Here is a 24,641-nt window from a genome sequence, read left to right on the forward strand (position 1 = left end):
GGGAATTGTCTTACTGTGGATGAAATGCTAAGTGATCATTTTGCATTACAAATACAGCTTAAACTAGATAAAAAGCATGCCTGCCTTCAGAGGAAAAGGTTAAAGTTTAATGAGGGAGAATTAAGGGGTCTTGTCGGCCATATTAAGTCTTGGTATGATACTTATAAGCCGGTTTCGGCAGAAGCATTTTATGAAGATTTAATTAAGGAGGTAGATGTATTTAATGCAACATTGAACCGGAAACCATCTAGTATAAAAAGGCATCCCCCCAGAAAAGAAAATTATACACATGACAAGATGCTTAAGGGGTGGACGTTAACAATGAGGAGAGCTCACAGGGATTGGAATAGGAATGGTAGGACTGAGGAAGGGAAGAATGCTTTACTGGCAGTTGCTAGGCTGTGTGGGGAGAAGAGAAAGGAAATTAGGAGCAAGTATTGGCAGGAATTTGCAGAGAAAGTTGGGAGTAACAGAAACTTGAAGGAAATCTGGCAAGACGTAAATAAAATAAGGGGTAAAAAGCACAATTTTGTTGCACATCCAGACCCGCAAGGAATTGCAAATGAGCTCGTAAATAAATGGGCGGAAGCTGCCAAACTTAGTTCATTACCCGCTGTAACGAGAGAGTCATTAGATTCTTGGAAAGATCTAAGAAAGGATTTTATACTTATAGCAGGTAACAGTGGTGATGTCACTTGCACAGGTATTACCAGAGAAGAACTAATAACGGCGATTAAAGTTGGGAAATCTACCGCCCCTGGGGAGGATGGAGTAACTTATGAAATACTTAATGAACTTGCCACTATGACGAAAAGCCCACTTTTAGACCTCTTTAATATTAGTTATAAAGAGGGCAGTATTCCCAGTAAATGGAAAAAAGCTATGATCATCCCTATCCCTAAAGCCAATGGAGAGTATAGACCTGTGTCTTTAACCTCGTGTTTTTGTAAAATGATGGAGAGGATCATTTTAAATAGACTTTTATATATAATAGGTGATCAGCTGTCTAGTAATTTGTTCGGGTTCCTCAAAGAAAAAAGTACCTCTGATTGTATTATTAAATGTCTAGCTAATGAAAATGATTATTATAGAATTTTCATTGATTTACAAGGAGCTTTTGATAAAGCCAACAAAGAGGTTATTTTATATGAACTAGCTGGTCTTGGTGTTAAAGGGAGATTATTGCGCTGGATAGGGGATTATCTTTACGAAAGGAAGGCTCAGGTGTGGTATCAAGGTTGTATGTCAGGTGTGAGGTCTTTTGAACTCGGCACACCTCAGGGAGGAGTTTTGAGTCCCACCCTGTTTAATGTACTAATGAATAAGATAGCATCTGAGAGATACTCAAATGGGGTAACTCCGATCATATATGCCGATGATATTTTGTTTCAGGGCAAGGATATTTCAAAGGTTCAAACAGTGTTGGACAATTTCGGAAACCTGTGTCACCATATGGGATTGGTGGTTAATGAAAACAAAACTAAGTTTGAATGTAGAAGTCGGAGCCCCATTGTTTTGAAAATAAACGATAAAAATATAGAGAGAGTTAATATATATAAATATTTAGGCATATATGTTGGATATACCCATGAGAGTTTGGAAGCTGAGATGAACAGACTGTTGGGTCAATGTCGGAAGAGATTACAACCTCTGAAGGCTTTGGCATGCTGTGGAAAGGGAGTGGGAGTCCCTGTGCTACGAATGTTATACTTGAGTACTGTAAGATCTCTTATTGATTATGCTGCACCTGTCATTTCTTGTTTTGGTAAAGGTAGGATGGGCAAGTTGGAGAAGGTACAAAATGAAGCAATGAGAATTATCTTAGGATGCCCAAGAAATGCTATGATTGAGATAATGAGGATGGAGTTGAATCTGCAGAGTATTGGGGATAGAATTTCAGAGATAAATGTAGCCTCTGCCATTAGATTAATGAGAGGTGGGGGAGCTAATGAATTAATCCTCTCGGTTCAAAAGGTGGGAAGTAGTGAACAGTGTATGATGAAGAAGAGAGTATATATGAATAAATTATGTTATAATGTTATAAAGTATGATGTTATTACAGAGTGTGTTGCTGTGCCCAAGAGAAAATTTACACCACCATGGGAGGATTGTAATGTAGATGTAGTAATTACTCCCTTGCATAAGAAAAAAAGTATGTATGAAATAGGAGAGCTGAGGGCAACATATGATTGTATAATTAGAAAACTGCCTACGGAAAACACTCTACATGTATATTGTGATGGGTCAGTAGCTAGGGATGGGAAGGCAGGATGTGGAGTCTTGATCAGGGAGTACACTGACATCGGCACTGTAGATACTGTTATTGGACGCCTCTTAACTGACAATGTCTCTTCAACGCAGGCTGAACTCCAAGGAGTATTAGCAGGATTACAGGAAGTAGTCAAATGTGGAAAAAATGCTTGCTTCTTTATTGACAGCAGAGGAGCGTTAGAGTCTTTAAATAGCAGACGCCCAGTATATCAGAATATTGTGATAGAGTGTAGAGAGAATGTTAAGAGACTAGAAAAAACTGGGTATAAAGTAAGATTCATGTGGATCCCTTCACATGTGGGAATACTGTTGAATGAGGTAGTTGATGACATAGCGAAGAGAGCCACTGAAAAAACTCTTGTTGATGTTGTATGTCAGTTAACCTTGAAACAAATAAAAACAAGACTCAAGGTGATTCAGGAGGGTGAAGAAATGGTAAAGAGAATGGTAATGGTGGACAGTAGTAACACACTTAAGAATTATTCAATAATAAATACAAATTCGTCCTTCACTTATGGTAAAGGAAAGTCTACTTGGAAGGATTCAATTTACATGAGATTACGATTAGGATATAAATATATCTGGCAATACGGTGTTGATGTCAGTGAAAAAGATAAGGAGTGTAAATTATGTAGTATGCCGTCCGCCCACACCTTAGAACATTATGTATTAGAATGTCACCTTATTGAAAAATATAGAAATAAGGAAATAAATAGTGTACCACATCAAATTGTTTGGATGTGTGATAATGGTATAATAGACAGTATACTTAGGAGCTACAAGAATTTTGCCCCAAGAATGTAACAATTATATGCTGTACTTGCTGTATGCAATGTTAAATGGGATTTTTGTACTGCTATATGTCTATTTGTACTCACTGAATTTGTGCGCCCCTTGAGGGACTTGAAGTAGAGGGGGGTAGAAATAGCCTAAGCTACTCTATCCCTTTGAGATGTATTTATTGCTTATCTCAATAAACATACTTGAACTTGAACTTGAACTTGAACTCTCGCTCCCCGAGTTCAGACACTCACAATTCCCAATCGAGCCGCCACGCTCTCCCACATAGAGCTCCACGACTCTGGCCTCGCTCAGCTCTCTGCTCTGCTTCAAGTTCCGTCTGAACGTTTACGACAACGCCACCAACCGACTACTGTAATCAAGACTACTAAATAAATATGAAAACTCACTAAACAATGTGTATCTAATCTACTTTACAACGTAACATAATCGTACGTTACAGAACTCCATACACATTTATTTATTTATTTATTTATTTATGCATATACAAGAATATACATAAGGAATGTGAGGATACAAATATGGTAATTACAGTCTTGTAAAGCCACTAGCACGCGCAGCGTTTCGGGCAGGTCCTTATAATCTAAGAAAATTTTAAGGAGGTAAATACTTGCAAAGCTTATAGACAAAAAAATGAAAACAGATTACATGGAATGAAAAAAAAGATGAGAGAAAATTATAGGTACAGTATATTAAAGCACATAGGTAGCTATGATTGATTGCAATGACAGCTAAAAATGGTAGTTGACAACAAATTGGTAGGCACAATACAGCAGAAACAATATTTTCTGACCAAGGGGAGAAAGATACTGGCAGTATGGGGCGTTAAAGTTTATTGAAGATTAAATTCTGCAGAACATGTAAATATATAAAGTTCAAATATATAAGTAATTATATAAAGTTTATATTAAACACGGTTTATATTATAGACTTATAACAAAGTTGATATTATATTAAACTTAATATTGAACATGTAAATATACTTTCCAAATATAAATTAAGTAAATATATAACGTTTATATTAAAATATATAAAGTAAATATATAAAGTAAGAATTAACAGTAACAATTCCAAGTCCGAGGACTAGATTTAACTTAAAAGGTACACCCGTAGTAAGTATGAGACCTTAGCCTATAGTGACATGGAAACTAATTCTGCAGAAACCTAAAGGTTAACTGGTACTAGAATTAAGGCCGAGTGCAAATGTGTAGTAATTATATAACACTAGGATATAACAGGCAGGACACAAAGAATAACTAATAAGTGAGAGACCACATAACACGTAATGTACCCGGCCAAGAGGCCGTAAAAGACCTAATGGATAAGGAGAAGGGGGGTGACTACAAGTAGGGCTTACTAGCACCTAGACTGGGCAAAGTATTAGCTGCGGACAGCGGGACACTTGGGGACCGGCGCTGCACCCCCCCTTCCCACATGCAGTGGGGAGACAATCGGGACAACTGTGCAAAGCATGACGGGGGTACAAAAGCAGCCGCTTGCAAAGGGGGGGAGGGTGGGGTTTTGCGAGGGCAGCGGCGAGGGCAGGCGGAGTGAGGCAGAGCCCCACTGTGCGCCCGTATTTATACGGCCCCAAACTGCCCGCGCAACGCCGCGGGACGCGCTGCGCAATTGTTTCTTTCTCCCCCGCCAGAAAAATCCCCGCTTGCGATCAAGCAGTGACCATTTTCTGACCAGGGGGAGAAAGATACTGGCAGTATGGGGCGTTAAAGTTTATTGAAGATTAAATTCTGCAGAACATGTAAATATATAAAGTTCAAATATATAAGTAATTATATAAAGTTTATATTAAACACGGTTTATATTATAGACTTATAACAAAGTTGATATTATATTAAACTTAATATTGAACATGTAAATATATAAAGTTTCCAAATATAAATTGACAGCTTGAATGGTAGTTGACAAAAATTGGTAGTCACAATACAGCATATGGCTAGCACATAAAAGAAGACAGCAATGAACACAATGATAAGGTTGTTTGATATTACATAAAAATTAGGAGATTGGGTAACACTAGGTACAGAGCAAATTTAAAGCTCAGTGTAGGAAACTAAATAGATGAAGTTAGGTACTTTTTGGTTTTGCTTTTAAATAAGGCAAAAGTTTTACAGTTTTTCAATTCACTAGGGAGTGAGTTCCATAGACTAGGTCCCTTAATTTGCATAGAGTGTTTACACAGATTAAGTTTGACCCTGGGGATATCAAAGAGATATTTATTTCTGGTGTGGTGATAATGGGTCCTATTACATCTGTCCAGGGAGAGTTTCAGAGCATGGTTTGCATTTAAGAACAGGGTTTTGTAAATGTAGTTGACACAAGAGAATGTGTGGAGGGAGTTAATATTTAGCAAGTTTAGGGATTTAAACAAGGGAGCTGAGTGTTGTCTGAAAGCAGAGTTAGTTATTATTCTGATAGCAGATTTTTGCTGTGTGATGATGGGCTTAAGGTGGTTTGCAGTGGTAGACCCCCATGCACAGATACCATAATTAAGATAGGGGTAGATTAGTGCATAATATAGTGAGAGGAGAGCAGAGTTAGGAACATAATATCTGATTTTGGAGAGTATACCAACTGTCTTAGAGACTTTCTTAGTTATGTGTTGAATGTGGGTGCTGAAGTTGAGTCTCTTGTCTAGGAATAGGCCAAGAAACTTGCCATCATTTTTATTACTGATGTTAATGTTGTCTATCTGTAGCTGAATTGCATTTGATGATTTGCTTCCAAATAAGATGTAGTAAGTCTTTTCGATGTTTAATGTTAGTTTGTTCGTTGACATCCATAAGTGGACTTTTTTTAATTCATTATTCACAACATTATTTAGTGTATGTGGGTTGAGGTTTGAGTAGATAAGGGTAGTATCGTCAGCAAACAATATAGGTTTGAGAATATTAGAGACATTAGGCAGATCGTTTATATATATAAGAAATAGAAGAGGTCCTAAGATGCTGCCCTGTGGCACTCCAACGGTAATTGGTAGAGTGGAAGAAGTTGTATCATTGATGGTTACATATTGGTGTCTGTCACTAAGATAGGATCGGATGTAGTCAAGGGCAAGGCCTCGGATTCCATAATGCTGGAGTTTAAGTAAGAGGTAGTTGTGATTAACAGTATCAAAGGCTTTTCTTAGGTCAATGAAGAGTCCAATCGGAAACTCATTTTTGTCAAGGGCTGAGTAGATAATGTCAAGGAGACTAATGATTGCATCATTGGTGCTCTTTTGGGACCGGAAGCCAAACTGGCAGGGGCTGAGTATGTCGAATTTTACGAGGTAGGAATAGAGCTGTCTGTAAATAATTTTTTCAAATATTTTTGATAGAATGGGTAGATTTGATATTGGTCTATAATTGTTTATGTCCGCCGGATTGCCTCCTTTATGGACTGGCGTTACTCTTGCTTTTTTGAGGATATCAGGGAAGGTGTGATACTCTATAGATTTGTTGAACAGTAGTGCTATGGGTGGGGCAAGGGCATGGGAGGCTCTCTTGTACACAATGGACGGAATTTCACTGGTGTTCCCTGCCTTGGTTTTTAGAGAATGTATGATGGACACAACATCTGCCGGGCTGATTGGTGAAAGGAGAAGAGAGTTTGAATAGCTGCCTGAGAGATATGTGTTAATATGTGTCTGAGTCTGTGGGATTTTACTGGCAAGATTAGCACCAACCGATGAAAAGAAACTGTTAAATTCATTTGCCATTTCTAAGTCAGTTGACGGTATACCCCCATCCTTGTAGAGTTTTATTTGGTTATGTGAGTGTTGTTTAGTTCCTAGGATACTAGAGATAGTTTTCCAAGTGCTTTTCATGTTGCCTTTTGCTTCATTGAATCTATTCACATAATATGCAAGTTTTGCCTTTCTTATGATACTAGTAAGCATTGATGAGTACCTTTTAGCTACTTCCTTTGAAACTAGGCCAATCCTAACTTTCTTTTCATATTCATGTTTCTTGTTGATTGAGTGATACCAAAGTCTGACATTAGCATGTCAGCCTGGATAAGCTTTGGGGAGCCAAAGGGGCTCCCCCCAGAAATGAAAGGGGTCAAAGGGAACATTATTACAGATCATGAGACAGCATTAGAGTTAGGGGTTTCAGCAAAAGCTGGAAGAAAAGAGGGAGGAAAACCATGGAAATCACTAGGATGATTATCAAGCATTGGTTCCTGGAGAGACGGGCAAAGTGGTGAAAACAGATCAGGAGTTTTAATTCATCAAAATTTGCATAACAATCACGTATATTCTCTTGAATAATAGACATAATGAAGAACAGAAATAACATTAAAAAAAGGAAAACATTTAGGGCACAGAAAAAGGGAAAACATCTAAGGGCAAAGAAAAAGGACTCTGGATACTAGGGGGAACAAGACCAAGTTCAGTAAAATCAAAACTGGGGGAGAGGTAAATAAAACAATGATGGTCGTGTCGAGAGAGTGGGGGTAAAGAGCATGGGCAAACCGACAGGGTCCAGTGTGAAAAAGAGGTGCTAGGATGGAGCAGTCAAGGGAGTGGGGCTGAATAAGGACTGAATTGGTGGCGTATCTGGAGCAGGGGTAGTGCCAGAGGTAGAAACAAGTTCCAGGAAGTGCCATAGTAAGGTCAGTTAACACCACTACTGAGACGGGATGCGATACAGGAGCAAGGACAGAGAAGGGAAGAACTGAGGCCTTCTTACCCTCTTGGGAGGATGAGGGAGAGGAACCAGGTTTGTTTCTGACAGACATAGGTGTGCCAAAAGCAGTGTACTGTGTGAAAGGCTCTACGAATTAAAACAGTAAGAACGAGAGTGGATGATACAAAGACAACTGGGAGGATTAATATCAGCATGGATAGACATTTGATGGGGAGGGCCAGAAGACAGGGTGGAGAACCGAGGTGGTAGATGGAGCAAAAAGTTGGTCACGGTGGATATAGAAACGAGGTGGAGAAATGATGAAAATATGGCAGGTAGAAGACTGTGAAGAAAGGGTGGAAGTGCCATTTAGTGATACTTAAAACACCCTCGGCCTCAGAATGTAGAGCAGCAGCAGAAGGGAATCTGTTGAAGGTGGTGAAGTTCAATGCATGGAGATGGTTCTGGAATTGAGGAAAGGAAGAAATGCAGTGCAATGCATTGAGCAAGTCATGCCAGAAAAGAAAAAGTCAAGATGGTGGATCTGGTACTTTACCACAGAGAATACGATCACAATACTTTAAGTTGAGGATGTCTTGATCAAATTTATAGTTCATGCATGTGCAGGAGAAGCAGGCTGGGCATCATTGCAGTTGATGTAATGAGCTTAGAGAGAGTAGCAATCTGTCTTAGAATGGCCAAGGTCACCACCCAAGGTGCAGTGGGGTGTCTCACTACTGCATTTCGAGGAACCATGTCCATATTTCCAGCATCTACTGCAGAGGTGTGAAGAGAGGATGTATTCCTGAGTGGAGTATCTGGCATTCGGTGAGAATTACTGAAGATTGAATGGTCCAACCATCAAAAGTGATCTTAACTACTCTAAGGGGTTGACGACAATGGCTAAGAGCAGATCGAGTGAACTTGTCAACCTGCAAGATAGAATAATCTTGAGCCTTGAGGATATACTTAATATCCTCACGGCAGTCTAAGTTCTGTCTCAGGTTGCAACATGATGCAGGAGAATGACTGCCAATGCTGGCATTTAATTGGAAATGTTTGGATACTCTTCCCAGGGCATTACCAATGCAGGACACAGCAGCTAGGCTTGTGTCTGCCTTCTTAGAAGGGGGGGCCACAATGACTTGTGCACCAGTCTAGGGGAGGGTTAGCATAGGTATCCAGATAGTTAACAAGGTGCTTACATGTAAATAATGAAAGTGGGTATAGTCAGTGTGATAAAGGTGCAGTTTTAAAAATTGCAAGTTCCAGGTGATGAGGAAGTCGCCACTCGGGACTTTGGTTTGAGCCTGTCATGGAAGTGAGTGGAAAGTGGAGAGGATCAAGTAGGTGAACTGAATATGAAGTGGGGTCTGGGCTCATTGTAGCCAGGACTAAGAAGTCTGATCATCCATCACGCTCTGACTCGGGGAGGGGGGGGCGCCTGGTTGCTTGCCCCACAAGCCTGTGTTTGAAAAGAGGTGTCAGTGTCCACATGCATATTTTTTATTTTTTATTTTTTTGTTTTTTAATTTTTGACCTCAAAAGCCAAGGGGTATCAGCTACCAGGGCAGCAAGGAAAGCAGAATGCTGGCCAATGCAAGAATAGGTGTGTCGTCTCAAGTGGCACCCTCCCCCATTGACAGGTTAATTACTGCATCAGTGCAAAGACCTTTCTCCCTCTTGCCCCAACCTAGACAATTAATCTATCCTGAAGAGTGGCCCCTCACAAGCGACCATTCCAATGGGTGGTTCGGGTCATCATTTTCCCTCCCCCCACACACACACACTACCCCAAGAGGAGCAGGAGAGGGGGCCACGTGACAACTGCCCACCGGCCCCAGGGTATTGTACGCGAGCCCCCTCAACATGACAAGGTGAAATGATTTAGGGGGGAGGGGAATTACACATAGAAGAGAAAAACAAACTTTCAATGGATAAATTAAAAATGAATTAAAAATTTTAAATTTATTTACAACTTTTACACTTTTTAAAACAATATTTACAAAATACTGTATATACAAATAGTAAAACACACATAAATACAAAGTAGTATATACAAATTATAACCTCCTATGTCTTTTTCAAATGATGAAAACAAGGCTTAAACAATAATCAAATCAGATACCAACGTGACATTTATTGTCACGTTGTCACGTTTATTGTCACGTTTACAGCAAGTACACAGTCCCCTACAATTGTGGATGGAACTTTTATCTCAAGTTCCAAGTTTCCAAAGAAGCCTTGCAATACAAATTTGTCAGTCTATATACTAAATATCACAATTCTGAGAGAGAACAAAGATCATGGAGTGTCTTAGTGATGTGGCATGAACTGCACATAATATGTATTGGCTCAGCAGCAATGAACTGGAATCATTTAATATAATATTCATTAGTCAGGCATTATATTATCCAATAAACTAATGAAGATGCCAATATACTGAGCCATAATTTAAAAAAAAAGCAAGAGGTATTGTTCATAATACAATATTTGAATACAAAATTTAGTGCACTACTAGAAGGTATGGTATATTGATTAATATAAAAAAAATTACAATTATAGCAAACAGATTTTACAAGTAATCTAAAAAAAAACTGATAAAAAAAGGCCCTCTTTTATAATGACTTTCCTGAAAAACTACAAACTACATCATATTAAATATTACAAAGCCTATATATATATATATACATATATAAAAGGTGTGCAACACCCACATGTTTACAGCTCTGGCCTCTGACTAGCAGAGCAACGGGCTGATGAGGTATAGTTTAAAGGACGGGACACTACACGTCAACAATAGTACCTCCACACAAATTAGGTGTAAAATTATTAACAAATTAATTGCAGTGCATGTGCTAGAAAAACATGTCAAACTTTACTACACTACTTTGTGATAATTAAAATAAAAATGAATTGCTAACTTCCTTAGTACAGTGCACAGTACACTATGTTTTCTGTGCTCTTTAAAAATTAAACATATGATCTTTATAAATTTTTTCTTGACTTGCAAATAAAAAAAATTGTGGTGTGACAATACTATAAAAGTTTACAAGTGAATACCTAAGGCTCAAGACCAAAAACACGCTACACATCAGTGGACTAAATCATTTTACGAATTGCACAGCATTGTATTCCATGGATAATATTCAAAATGTAAAGAAATTTTTTTGTTTTGTTTTTCAAAATTATTATTCCATTTGAGTAATTGTACTGTATGGATTTTTTTAAGAAATCCTGTAACTAATAAGAGACCTTAGTCAAATAATGAAGTATTTCTACAGCTTAAGTAGGGAAGTGATTTACCTCCCAGAGATTTTTCATGGCATCTAATGGTCACACTTTCCTTTAAAAACATTTTGCTTTCCCATACATGTAGCAACCTCCATCTGCATTATTTAACAGGATTGTCCACACATGGATTTCTGTAAATGGCTTTGTTTCAGTTCATGTTACTCACCTTTCACTGTGTATCCTTCCACTTATTTTCCATTAACAATTTACACGCAAACAGTGTCAAAATATCTAAATTTTTAACTACTACTTTTGTATAACTTTCTTGCCATGTGCTCATGATTTTTCCTTCTCCTTCCATGTAAAAGCAACAATGCTTAATCTTTCCTACTTTTTCTAACTCAATTTACTGCATATAAATATGATTGCCACATTCATAAGAAACAAGAACAAAATTTCAGGTTTTGTTACTTCAACATTTGAGGGCAAATGATACATAGAAACTGAAGTGCAGTAACTGAGGGGAGATTCTACATATTCTTTGAAAACTGAGGAGTATTTAGTGATAATAGAAATGTTAAAAGTTACATACATATGAAATTTTGCCTAACAGTACAGATGTTTCACCCAGCATCAACTATTCCATATCTAACAAATTAAGCTTGCATGTAAATCAAAACACTAAAATTAATAAAACAAAACCACAGCTCTGTAGGGAGAAATGTAGAACATCAATAAATACAAGTATAGTTTTTGTTTTGATCAGAATTAAAACAAGACAAAACAAATATCAATGTGTTACATAGCATGAGAATGTACAGGACAACACAAAACCAGTGCCAGTGATGTGTGGTGCCAATATTGCAGTGAAGGTCAAATGTAAATACTGTAAAGGTGCACAAATGAAAATATCAATGATAAATTCTGGAACTCAGAAAGTTAACTTTGAGTTTATAAAACTCAAAGCTAGCTTTCTTATCTACCCACCCAATCTCTCCCAAAGACAAAGCTCCAGGAAATATACCCAAACCAACAGGAAAAAAAAGAAGGCAGAAGCAGGAGGAACAGCCACATCCTCTTCAGTACCAGGCCCTACCTACCTACAAGGCCAACAAAAGAGAAACCTGCCCATGGAGACACCCTAACTACACAGGCTTTCCCTGCTTAAATACTGGGAAGTAAATGTATGGGGGAACTATAAATGAACCCAGGCTCCAGGTTTGGCAAAATACCTCTAGTGTTGTGAACTTGTGACATTGCATGCCCTTGGATGTGCCTAGGGTTGACACTCTGAGTAATTGGGGAAGTAAGTAGAGTTAACACCAGGAGATATAGGTTTTCTTCTTGAGGTTATCTTGAGATGATTTCAGGGCTTAGCATCCCCGCTGCCCATTCCTCGACCAGGCCTCCTTTTTGTTACACACCCTCCAGGAAGCAGCCCGTAGCAGCTGTCTAACTCACAAATATCTATTTACTGCTGAGTGAACAGGGGGCATCAGGGTGAAAGAAACTGTCCATTTGTTTCCGCCTCCACCGGGAGTTGAACCCGGAACCTCAGGACTACGAATCCGAAGCGCTGTCCACTCTGCTGTCAGGCCCGCCTGACAGCTGAGTGAACATTTTGTACAGTGTATCATTTCTATACCATTGGGTATAGAAAACCACAGGATAATTTTGATGTACTAATGGACATCGGAACTAGTCCCAAACAAAGATATGGCCCCTCTTAACACTCTGGAAGTCCGGCCTCTTCACGCGTCCTCGACTAAGTGTTCCAGGTGGCACAGGCTGCTCACTGATGTGAAATTTCTTTACAATCTTTTTATGTTACTTGTTGGGTTATAACTATAAATTTAGCATCAAAATGTTCACAAATGAATTCCCTAGAGAATAGATGCAGAGGCAAAAGTGTATTTATAGTTTATTTTCCTCCTCTCCACTCATTTCTGAATGTAAACATAGCAGGCTTGGTGGGTCCTGCCCAGTGATGCTTAACCTTTGCACTGCACCTCGCTATTAATAACCGACATCCACCCAGTGCGCAAGAAAAAAATAGTTATTTTTCTTGTATTGTTAACATACATTCCCCCATCACTGGAAAAATAATAAAAAAAAAAATTATGCGACTTACTTTGGCTGTGAAGCCTGGAAGTCACGAGATTACATCACAATTCACGAGTGTTCATCAAGCATTTGACATTGGGAGGTCTCCCTAAACCAGGCATGTGGCACGAGGTGCCTTGAAGATATGTTTATATATTTATTTAAATTTGTCATTTTTTTTTTTTTTTTTTGCAATAAGTATTAGTGGTACCTCAGGTTACGAACATCCATGTTTACGAACTTTTCGAGTTACAAGCCCAATTTGTTCGGAAAATTTGAATCGGGATACGAGTTTGTTGATAAGCGTACGGCCGACCTAGTGCGTGGTGGCACGGCGAGTGCCCCTCTGTTTAACAGTGCCTCGCACCCAGTGACTATCCCGCCTGAATTCTTCACAAGAATTTACAGTTTTTTGTCAGATTTTTGGCCATTTGAGCATAAAAGTAGTTGTTATATATATCTCGCCATGGGTCTCAAGTAAGTAAGTAATTATCAATAGAAGGCACCAAACCGGGAAGGCTATGTAGCACCATCAAATGTGTGGGATAATCAGAGGGTGCTAAATATCACCAAGGATGCCAATACGAGAACAAAAATGCATAAGGCGAACGATATCAAAAGTATCTGAGTCGCCAAGAATTCTATCGAGGGACAAGCGACCGCGGGGGACGGTCGGAAAACAAGACACACGCTCATCCTAGAAGTCAGGATATTCAACAAGGATATGTACGACCGTAAGAGGGACAATGCAATTTGGACAATAAGGAGCAATGCGGCACTCCATTAAGTGACCGTGAGTTAAACGGGTATGGCCAATACGTAACTTAGCCAGAGCCGTTTCCCACCGCTGGTTACGGTGGCAGGAGGAAGGCCACTGGGACACACGACTCTTAAGAGTACGCAGTTTGTTACCAATAACAGAAGACCAACAACTCTGCCATCGGGCAAGGATGGAGGCATGAATAACTGGGTAAAAGTCGGAATAAGGCACAACTTTATGGGAGATGGGACAAGTGCGGATAGCATCCTTAGCGGCAGCATCCGCACGCTCATTTAAAGAGACACCAACATGGCTGGGAACCCAGCAAAATGCAACCGACTTAAGTTATTGGAGATAAGAAACAGCCAATGTTGAATCTCGATGGCCACAGGGTGGACCGGATTAAAGGACCCCAAAGCCATGAGGGCACTACGAGAGTCAACTACTACCACGAAGGAGGATTGCCCCCGGGAAAGCAGGAGACGAAGAGCATAGAGAATAGCATAGAGTCCTGCTGTGAAGATGCTAGCCTCCGGAGGAAGGCGACACACATAAGTGTGGTCAGGAAAAACAACAGAGTAGCCCACACCGTCAGCATACTTCGACCCGTCGGTGAAGATGGGAACGGAGTGGGAGTGAGAAGAAAAGTGCTCAAGGAAGAGGCGTTTCAGAACTGTAGGAGGGGTGAAAGCTTTAGTGATGAGGGTCAGAGAAGTACAAAATTTGGGAAGGGGGACCCTCCATGGGGGGCAAGGAGGGAACAATACGAGGAGAAACATTAGTAAAACGAACCGAAAGAGAATCTTGTAAGCGAGACAAACGGACAAAAAGAGGAAGGTGGTGAAGAGGAACAGGAACTACAGGAGGGGTAAAAGTCAAAGCACGATAGAGGCGAGAGTGAGGATGCTGTAAGGATCGCGCAAGATAGCGAAGACTGTAGCAATCACGGCGATCCTGGAGAGACAGTAGACAGAAGCCAGTGTCAGCGTACAAGCTAAGGGTAGGAGTTGAACGAAAAGCACCAGAGCTGAGGCGCAACCCAGTATGGTGCAAAGGATCAAGACGGCGAAGAGTAGAAGGAGAAGCAGAAGAGTATGCAGGGCAACCATAATCGAGCTTAGACAGGATGAGAGAGGAATGCAAATAGAAGAGCGTGCGCCTATCCGCTCCCAAAGAAGTATGGGACAAAACCTTAAGTAGGTTAAGGGCCTTAGAGCATTCAACACGGAGGCAAGAGACATGGGGCGACCAAGACAAACGAGTGTCAAAGAATAACCCCAAAAGCTTCGTGGAATCTTTGTACTCAAGGGGATGACCATAAAGTGACAAAGAGGGACGAAGAACGACCCGCTTCCGAGTAAAAGTCATGGCACAAGTCTTAGTAGTAGAGAACTTGAAGCCATGATTGGTGGCCCAAGATGACATGGCATCAATCGCAAGTTGAAGCCGCCATTGAAGGAGAGGCGAATCATCACCTCGACAGCAAAGAGTAAGATCATCAACATAAAGAGCGGATAAGATGCCAGAAGGAAGGGAGGAAAGGAGACCATTGAAGGCAACCAGAAAAAGAGTAGTACTCAGAACACTACCTTGGGGGACACCTTCATACTGCCGAAAAGAGGCAGAGAGAGTGGCACCAAGCCTGACGCAAAAGGTACGACGAGAGAGAGAAGTGTCAACCCCTTATAACTCAAATGGGGCTGATGACGACCACGAGGGGGTCGAGTGAACATGTCCATCTGGAGGACAGGATGGCCTTGGGCTTCGAGGATATGTTTAATATCCTCATGGCAGTCTTTTAGGTCCCTAACACCAGTTGCAACATGGTGCGGGAAGAGAACAGTGCCAACACTAGCATTTAGCTGAGCATTTTTGGAGACCCGAACAGGAGTCTACCCAACGCAGGACACTGCGGCTAAGCGGGTAGCTGCATCCCGAAGAGCAGCAACGACGACACATGTATCGACATGGGTGGGGTTAAAAGTAACAGAGGCATTGACCGAATCAACAAGGTGTTCATGGAGGAAGAAATCATCAGGTGTAGAATCCAGATGGTGGAGAAAGCATTTAGCCCACAAAGCGGGACCAAACAAGGCATGGTACGTATTAGTTATTAGTATGGGCAGGGATCGTGCGAATGTGACTGTGGCGAGGACGGCACTGAGAACCCCCAGAGAGAAAGAGAGGGGTTAAAAGGCGCAGTAGTCACAATGAGAGACTGAGCCATGCCAGGGAACGAGGGGGTCACCACTGGTGGCTTGGGCTCGACCCAACCACAGAGAAGAGAGGAAAGCCGAGGGAAGTAGTCAGGAGGGTTAGAGGAGCAGCTAGGTCTGAACCCAATGTAGAGGGGGCTACAGAGCCTGGTCTTCCAACACAGTCCGACTCGAGAACCTAGTCGCCCACCCCACGAGCCTGAGAAGTCATAAGAGGAACAGTATTCAGCGACATGAAAACGAGAGGTAATACTTTCCTTCACGACTGTGCCCCCGTACCCTTCACAGAGCCACAATTAGAGGATAGGACACCTGACAAGAGACAGGTCTTGCCAGGAGCCCCCAGGGGTGCATCGTGAGTATATTCCCCACAATCGCCACCTTAAGAAACATCAGTCCATCAAGATCGGTTTCAGTGACGAAAAGAAGGATTGACAATAAAAGTGTCCCCTCGCTCGCGACGTTGGGTACCACAGTTCTACTGGTGAGTGTGCGCGCCTCCCCAAACACCCGGGCATCAAAACAGAAGATGTCCAAGAGAAGAATCAAGATAGACAAAAGGTCGGCGGGAAATGACTATTAGAAAGGAGAAGAGGGGGGGAGGGGGAATGAAACATAAGGGAAAGGAAAAAATTCCAGCATAATTAGTGAACACAGCAGCAGGTGCATAAAGCTTCAAAAGGACAGGACTGTCCCATGGAGCATCACACTCCAGCAACTGTCCACCAAACCCCCTCACGACAACAACATTCCGGGAAGGGAGGGGGTCTTTGAACAATAAAGCACACAGTTTTTACTGTTATTTCACTATATATATACATTATATTTATAACCACATTTTATTTGCCATAATTAACCAATAAGCAGTTCTAGTTGCTGTGGTAATAAAATTCATGCACAGCATAGCGCCCCACACACACCTGACGGCTAAGTGGATAGCACTTGAGATTTGAAGTCCTAAGAATCCGGGTTCAATCCCAGCAGAGGCGGGAACAAATGGGCAGAGTTTCTTTCACCCTGATGCTCTGTTCACCTGGCAGTAAATAGGTACCTGGAAGTTAGACAGCTGGTACGGGCTGCTTCCTGGGGGGGGGGGGGGGGGGGGAATCAGTTGATTGACAGTTGGGAGGCCTAGTTAAATAGTTGATACCTAGTTGATGAGGTTCTGGGAGTTCTTCTACTCCCCAAGCCCGGCCCGAGGCCAGGTTTGACTTAAGAGAGTTTGGTCCACCAGGCTGTTGCTTGGAGTGGTTCGCAGGACCACATACCCACCACAGCCCAGTTGGTTCGGTACTCCTTGGAGAAAACAATCTAGTTTTCTCTTGAAAATGTCCACAGTTGTTCCGGCAATATTTCCGATAGTCGCTGGTAGGACTTTGAACAATCATGGCCCTCTGATGTTTGTACAGTGTTCTCTGATTGTGCCTATGGCACCCCTGCTCTTCACTGAATCTATTCTGCATTTCCTTCCATATCGTTCACTCCAGTATGTTGTTATTTTACTGTATAGATTTGGGACCTGGCCCTCTCAGTATTTTCCATATGTATATTATTTGGACTCTCTCGTCTCCTTTCTAGCGAGTACATTTCGAGAGCTTTGAGACGATCCCAATAATTTAGGTGCTTTATCTTGTCTATGCGTGCTGCATATGTTCTCTGTATTCCCTCAATTTCAGCAATCTCTCCTGCTCTGAAGGGGAAAGTGAGTACTGAGCAGTACTCAAGACGGGACAACACAACTGATTTGAAAAGTACAACCATTGTGATGGGATCTCTGGATTGGAAGGTTCTCGTAATCCATCCTATTATTTTTCTGGCTGACGCAATATTTGCTTGGTTATGCTCCCTAAACATTAGATCGTCGGACATTATTATTCCCAAATCCTCGACATGCTGCTTCCCTACTATGGGCAGATTCGATTGTGTTTTGTACCCTGTATTATGTTTCAAAACCTCATTTTTGCCGTACCTGATTACCTGAAATTTATCACTGTTAAACATCATATTTTCTGCTGCCCAATCGAAAACTTTGTTAATATCTGTTTGTAGTTTTTCAGTGTACTCAGCAGAGGTAATTTTCATGCTGATTTTTGTATCATCTGCAAAGGATGACACGAAGCTGTGACTTGTATTTTTGTCTATATCTGATATGAGAATAAGGAACAGCAGTGGTGCAAGGACTGTACCTTGAGGTACAGAGCTTTTAACTGTGCTTGAACTATTTTATTTGATTGACTGTTACTCTTTGTGTTCTGTTTGACAGGAAATTGAGTATCCAGTGTCCTACTTTACCAGTTATACCCATTGACCTCATTTTGTGAGCTATCACTCCATGGTCACATTTGTCGAATGCCTTTGCAAAGTCTGTGCATACAACATCTGCATTCTGCTTTTCTTCTAATGCCTCAGTGATTTTGTCGTAATGGTGAAGTAGCTGTGAGAGAGAATCTTCCCGCTCGAAATCCATGTTGGCCTGGATTGTGGAGATCATTGGTTTCCATGAATCTAGTGACCTGACTCCTGATCACTCTCTCAAATACTTATTATGTGGAACGTTAATGCAACTGGTCTATAATTCTTTGCCAATGCTTTGCTCCCTCACTTGTGTAGAGGGGCTATGTTTGCTGCTTTCAGTGCATCTGTTACCTTCCCCGTGTCCAAGCTCTTCCTCCACACTATACCGAGTGCCTGTGCTACTGGCACTTTGCATTTCTCTATGAATATTGAATTCCATGAGTCTGGACCCAGGTCCAAGTGCATGGGTATATTGTCAATTTCTCTTTCAAAATCTGTTATGCTCGTGCTGATATCAGTTAGAATTACAGGTGTTTGGATATCATGCATAAAGAAGTTGTCCAGATCTTTCACTTTCATGCTGTTTATCGGAGTGCTAAACATGTCCTCATATTGCTTTTTCAGGATTTCGCTAATTTCATTGTCATCCTCGGTGTATGAACCTTCACTAATACGAATAGGTCCAATACTGGCAGTGGTTTTTGCTTTTGATTTAGCATATGTGAAGAAATATTTTGGGTTTTTCTTCATTTCTTGAATTGCTTTCTGTTCCAGTTGCCTTTCTTCAGTCTGATATGAATGCTTCAGTCTCTGTTCGATTTCTTCAATCTCCCTGTTTAAATTATTCCTTCTTTGTATGGAAAGTCGTGTCTGCTTAAGTATTTCCATTAATTTCTTCCTTCTTTTGTAATGTCGTCTGCGTTCTCTTTGTACATCGAACCTCATTCTGGCTTTCCTCAAAGGAACATGTTTCAGACTTCATATGCTTCAGAAGTCAGTTTTTCCATTCCTTATGTAGGATTTTTATTTCTTTGAACATTTTTCCTATTGAATGATTGTAAATTTCCTGTTTATTTTCTCCCAGTATATCCTTTTATTATTAAAATTGAATTTATTGAATAACCTTTCTCGCATGTTGTTTCTCTGGGGTCTACTACCGTTATTAATGTTAGTTTGCACTTCAATGAGCTTGTGGTCCGAGTACGTAGTGTCTGAGACCGTAATGTCTCTGATTAGCTCACCATTGTTCATGAATATCAAGTCCAGGGTGTTTTCGTTCCTAGTTGGTCCTGTAATCTGCTGAGCGAGAATTTGTCCCAATCTCAGTAGTTCACTGACCTGTGGTTGGTTATTTCCAGGTTGATTTCATGCTATAATGTTTTTGTTAACTATTCTCCATTGTAAACTGGGTAGATTGAAGTCTCCAAGGAAGATAATATCTGGTACTAGGTTTGCTAGGTTATCAAGGTAGAATAACCTTGATAACCAATTTTCTCTATTTTGTGGATCTGTTCAGTGAATTCCTCAACTGTTGCATCTGGCGGTTTGTATATTAAAATAAACAAATTTCGAGGCGGGCTCGAAGAGCCACAGCTCAACCCCCACAAACACAACTAGGCGAGTACACACCACCATTATCTCACCACAATGAATTAAAAACCATTATCTCACCACACTGAAGGACCACATCACAATACACTGCAATGAAAACATACTATATGCTGTACAACAAATGAGCATTTCCACAAAGTTTGCCTCAAGAAAGGTTAACTATGTGTCATAGCATTGTATAAAATCAACTAAACAACCCATCACACTAATGCCTGAAATAAAATAAACAACAACACCGCATGCATTAACCTTAAGCAAATTTTTATCTAGCAAACCATAAGTGAAAATAAAATGCAAGTTTTATCAGTAATACATAAATAAAAAAAATCACCTGCCTAATTACCATAGTAAAACCCTATCAATACAATTCTTAAAACCTTTGATGCCAACAAAATGAAGAAACAAATAAATTACCATTAAGTTTACATTTATATGTAAAGCTGCAAGCAGATAAAGTACCAACAATAAAATTTGATCTTTCCTTACTTGTCACAAGGCTAAAGACTCATATACTGTGATGTAAAAAGAATTGTCTCAGTATTAATCAAAAGCATAATTTATATTCCCCCAGTGTATGAATTAATTAACTGTCTTAATAGTGTAAACTGGTACAATATTTAGAAAAACCACGCACTGCAGTATCACATGCTTTAGTGTGATGGCACATCATACCTTACACTGGCACCAACATTATTGGTGCTGCAGGTATAAGGTTTATCTATATTAATCTGGTAATATTTATTCTTGCCAATTTAAACATTGTGTAACAATGAAAACTTGTATAACCTGCTGCATATGTAATGCAATAGATTGAGTGAAGTATTTGTTATGGGATCACAAGGGAAGACAACACGCACACTACTACAAAACAAACGCTCATTATGATACCACATGCTAATGCAAAATTAAGTACAGTATAGTTTAGTACTTTACCTTTATAAAATTCTCATAAAGAAAATCTAAGTTATACGTAAGGATGTCCATGATAAAATAAGAAATATTAAAATAGAAGTGTCACCTTAAACACAACAATAGACTGAACATTTTCTTTACACTTGTGCATCTTTAAAACCATAAGCTCCACTTACCAAGTATTACTAATCATCTCTAACATTATTAGCTATGAATAGTTTCACTTCCCACAAACTGCAGTAACTTGCATAATAAATTAATTGATGAATAAATCACAACTTTAGTGGTTTTCTACATTAAAACAACACGTGAGCAAAGCAGCAGCCAGGCCTATATGATACAACAATAACCTTATAAAATACAGTATGTACAATTGAGACTGCTTAGTTTGTACAATGAGAATTTTTTTATATTCATTACTCAAATCTCTTAAAAAACATTCATGACTTTCCTTAAAATATCTTTCAAGTACCTTAAAGATACTGAAACTTTTCAAATATACAGTATTCCAAGTTGTATGGGCCTACCTAAACATGTAAGTCTGAAAGTGATGTCTCGTTCAAACTTGTAGGAAATCTCCCAGTTCATCTTGGAAGGTAATGAACAGGATGAAAATACATATCACAGAATCATCCAAATGATGTTGCCTCTTAGGTATGTCACACAGTTTTACAAAATATACAATCATTGACATGCTTGAAATATAAATGAACCTTACAGAAATATTACTTTGATGACAAGCCTACTTATAAAGTAGAATTACAATTATAAAGTAAGGTTTACTGCAGCAAAAACAAACAGGGATGATGGATGGAAATTGGGTTAACAAAAATGTAAATGTGCTGATAGGGAATTGGTCTTAATGCTATGTATACAAATATTCCTTTCATTACATTCAATTTATCATCATACTAGACTTAAATTAGACATGAGGCTTCCTCATACCCACTTGCAAGATAGAATATTCTTGGTCCGCTGACATCGGAGGCACTAAGGAGTTTCAAGTAAAATTTGAAACTCCACCATAAAAATACAACAATGTCTATGGCTTGACTAGCAACAATATCTTGAAGCATCCACAAGTATAGTGTTAAACAACCTTAATTTTCTCACTTGAGCATTTCACTTGTGGACATTTTAGAGGGGCGAACATTCGGTTTAATATTTTAAATGTTATATCAGTACATTATGTATATTTTCATTTGTAATAGTTTATAAAGTTTGTGGCAGTTCTTCATATTCCTGTTTTATCACAGAAGAAATCATTTCCCATTAAAATCATAAGAGGCACCAACAACAGCCCACAGGATACCACACAGCTATACACAAGACTTTTGCTTGGCTTCAACAATCATAGTTAACTTACATGAAGTGTCCCTCAGTGTTCTTTCAATACCAGTTCTAAATTCAGCACCTATGACAGGTTGCCAATCAAAATATGTCTTCAAAATGTCAGATCAATTTTCATATTTATCAATAAAAAACACAAATAACAATTTAATATGACCCTATAAAGGTATGGGAGCAAACTGTTATAGCTTTTTTAATAATAAGTGAATGGAATGATGAGGATATGCAACAAGAGGATATGTAATAAGTGGGAATGTATGTAACAAAACTTCAAAATGTTTTATGATAAAAATACGGGATTCAAGACATAACACAAAAGTACACAAACACGGGTATCACTATCTTCTGGACATTAATTATACATTAATGACTTTCTGCAGTTTTCTATAAGGCTGTTTAAATATCACTGTTAGAAATCTTTCACAACATAGTGTTCATAAGTTTGGTAGTAATATCTGGAAAATATTATCAATACAACAGATGATTATGAGTATTTAAAAGTAACTAGATTTCTATACAGTACACAATTTATAGTAGAAAAGTATTCTTCTAATAGATAAATAGATTTATGCTTTTCCTGATAGACTTACAATATCTTTACATACTGCCTTGCTTATTTTTCTATGTAACTATTTATCTATGAAGCTCAAGTAAATGGATTGAAGGTGATGGACTAGGCATCCAGATCATTTAGACAGTTGGAGCTCTGCCAGCAGCCACTTGTACACAGCAACATCCACACCCTCTCCACACATTAACTCCCCTGTAGTTACCAGTTTCACATCTTGTGATCACACTCGGACAAGTTACCTCATGCCTACACATCCAGTTCATTCTGGAAGGTAGCTACAGTAAAAAAGAAATAATTATAGTCCATCAGTTTGCATTGTTAAGGGGCCTAGATAAATGATCATCTAAGAGTCTAAAAATATGTCTAGTTACTGTCAGAAGACTTTACAAACACAGTAAATATTATATTCTTTTCAAAGCAGCCAGTGGACTTGCTACATGAAATAGCCTTATTATTATGAATTTTGAAAATTAAAAAAATTGCTATCTTAACTGAGGTCAGAGCATGCCAGGATAATAAAATGTCTGGATGACTTGGCACAAGATGGGAACCAGGAGAAGTGTTGGAAAAGCGTACAGGTGACAACCTCGACACACCAGTTGATCTCTATAATATTCAGCAGAGATTGGTGGCTCTGTTCCCCTCTTGCATACCATATTTTCTTCCTGAATACAAGTAAAATAATTAAAGTTGTTAATTTTGATAAACTCATTCTGCTTCATTTTATTAAGAATAAAACAAGATGATAAGCAACATCATCCTACGTGAAGTTCAAAATAGAAAGCTAAACAATAAGCTTGAGTTTCAATTGCTATCTCTTGGAGAAGTGACATGCAACACCTAAAAAATCAGCGTTGGATGTAATGAAACGCCATTTCCTGGGTGAGACCCGGAGGCTCCCCGGAGCTTACCAGGCCGATATGCTAATGTCAGACTTTGGCATCAGTCATGTGTAAAAGTTCTGTGGGCCTACTGGGGACCACGAGCCAGCACCTGACCCTCTCAGAGAGGCATGGGTAGCAATCACCTATAGAATCCCTGTGTGGTTGGAAGTATTCTGTCTGCCATCGACCGGGTCAGGCACCCTGAAAGGTAAGCGTCCCAAAACAAACTCCTATCCTGGTGAAAAATTTGCTACCAAAAGCCGAACAAGTGGATAAAACTCCCCCTAAATGAAACGAGCAAACGAGCATGATGTCACACGTCGCCGCGCTGCCTGCTGTCTGCGCAGCTTCTCCCTCCCTGCGAGGGGGAAAGAGGGAACCCCAGACCCCGCACCAGCTATCCACCCTTCAGTTTTGATGCTGGTTGTCAAACGCGAAAAACCGCCGACCGGAGGGAGGGAGAGAGGGAGGGAGGGAGAGGGAGGGAGGGAGAGAGGGAGGGAGGGATGCCGGGGAGGCTCCGGGTCTCACCCAGAAAATAGCATTTCATTACATTCAACACTGGTTTTCTGGGGGAGCTCCTTCGGCTCCCCAGAGCTAACTACCCACAGAGAAAAAGTATAGGGACTTACCTGGGAGGTGGTTGTCGCTCACTCCTCAACTCGAATCGAGACAACTGGCTGCAACCGCCGACCCAAAGCGACACAAGCCTGACTAGGCCCAGGAAAGTTCATGAGGTAACGAGCAGCCAGGACCCTGTTCGACCGTCAAAATCCCCGCACCTGAATGTCGGCTCAGGACATGTTGCCAAAGACGGCAGCAAGAGCAGTGAACTTACGAACGTCATGGGCACTGGGATAGACCGCAGGCTGGCTAGCCTTAACCCTTAAACTGCGCAACACTTCATATGACATGTTGAGTATCTTGCTATAAATTGCGCATCACGTCATATGACGTGTTGGAGTACTACGCAAGATTTAAACGGCCCGCGGATACACGGGGTTC

At 40.1% G+C, this 24,641-nt stretch overlaps 1 protein-coding gene across 1 annotated transcript in view; it reads right to left on the reverse strand.

The window, feature by feature from the left end:
* Positions 1–9,653: 9,653 nt before the first annotated feature.
* The window catches only part of Invadolysin (leishmanolysin-like peptidase, invadolysin), a gene marked incomplete in the record, with an annotated part of 420,119 nt that continues 405,131 nt past the window's right edge, over positions 9,654–24,641 (reverse strand). The window contains 1 exon segment of the mRNA XM_069323797.1: positions 9,654–23,417. Coding sequence (XP_069179898.1) covers positions 23,250–23,417 — 168 coding nt within the window.

The sequence above is a fragment of the Procambarus clarkii genome, chromosome 13, assembly GCF_040958095.1.
Source record: "Procambarus clarkii isolate CNS0578487 chromosome 13, FALCON_Pclarkii_2.0, whole genome shotgun sequence".
Classification (NCBI taxonomy): Eukaryota; Metazoa; Arthropoda; class Malacostraca; order Decapoda; family Cambaridae; genus Procambarus; species Procambarus clarkii.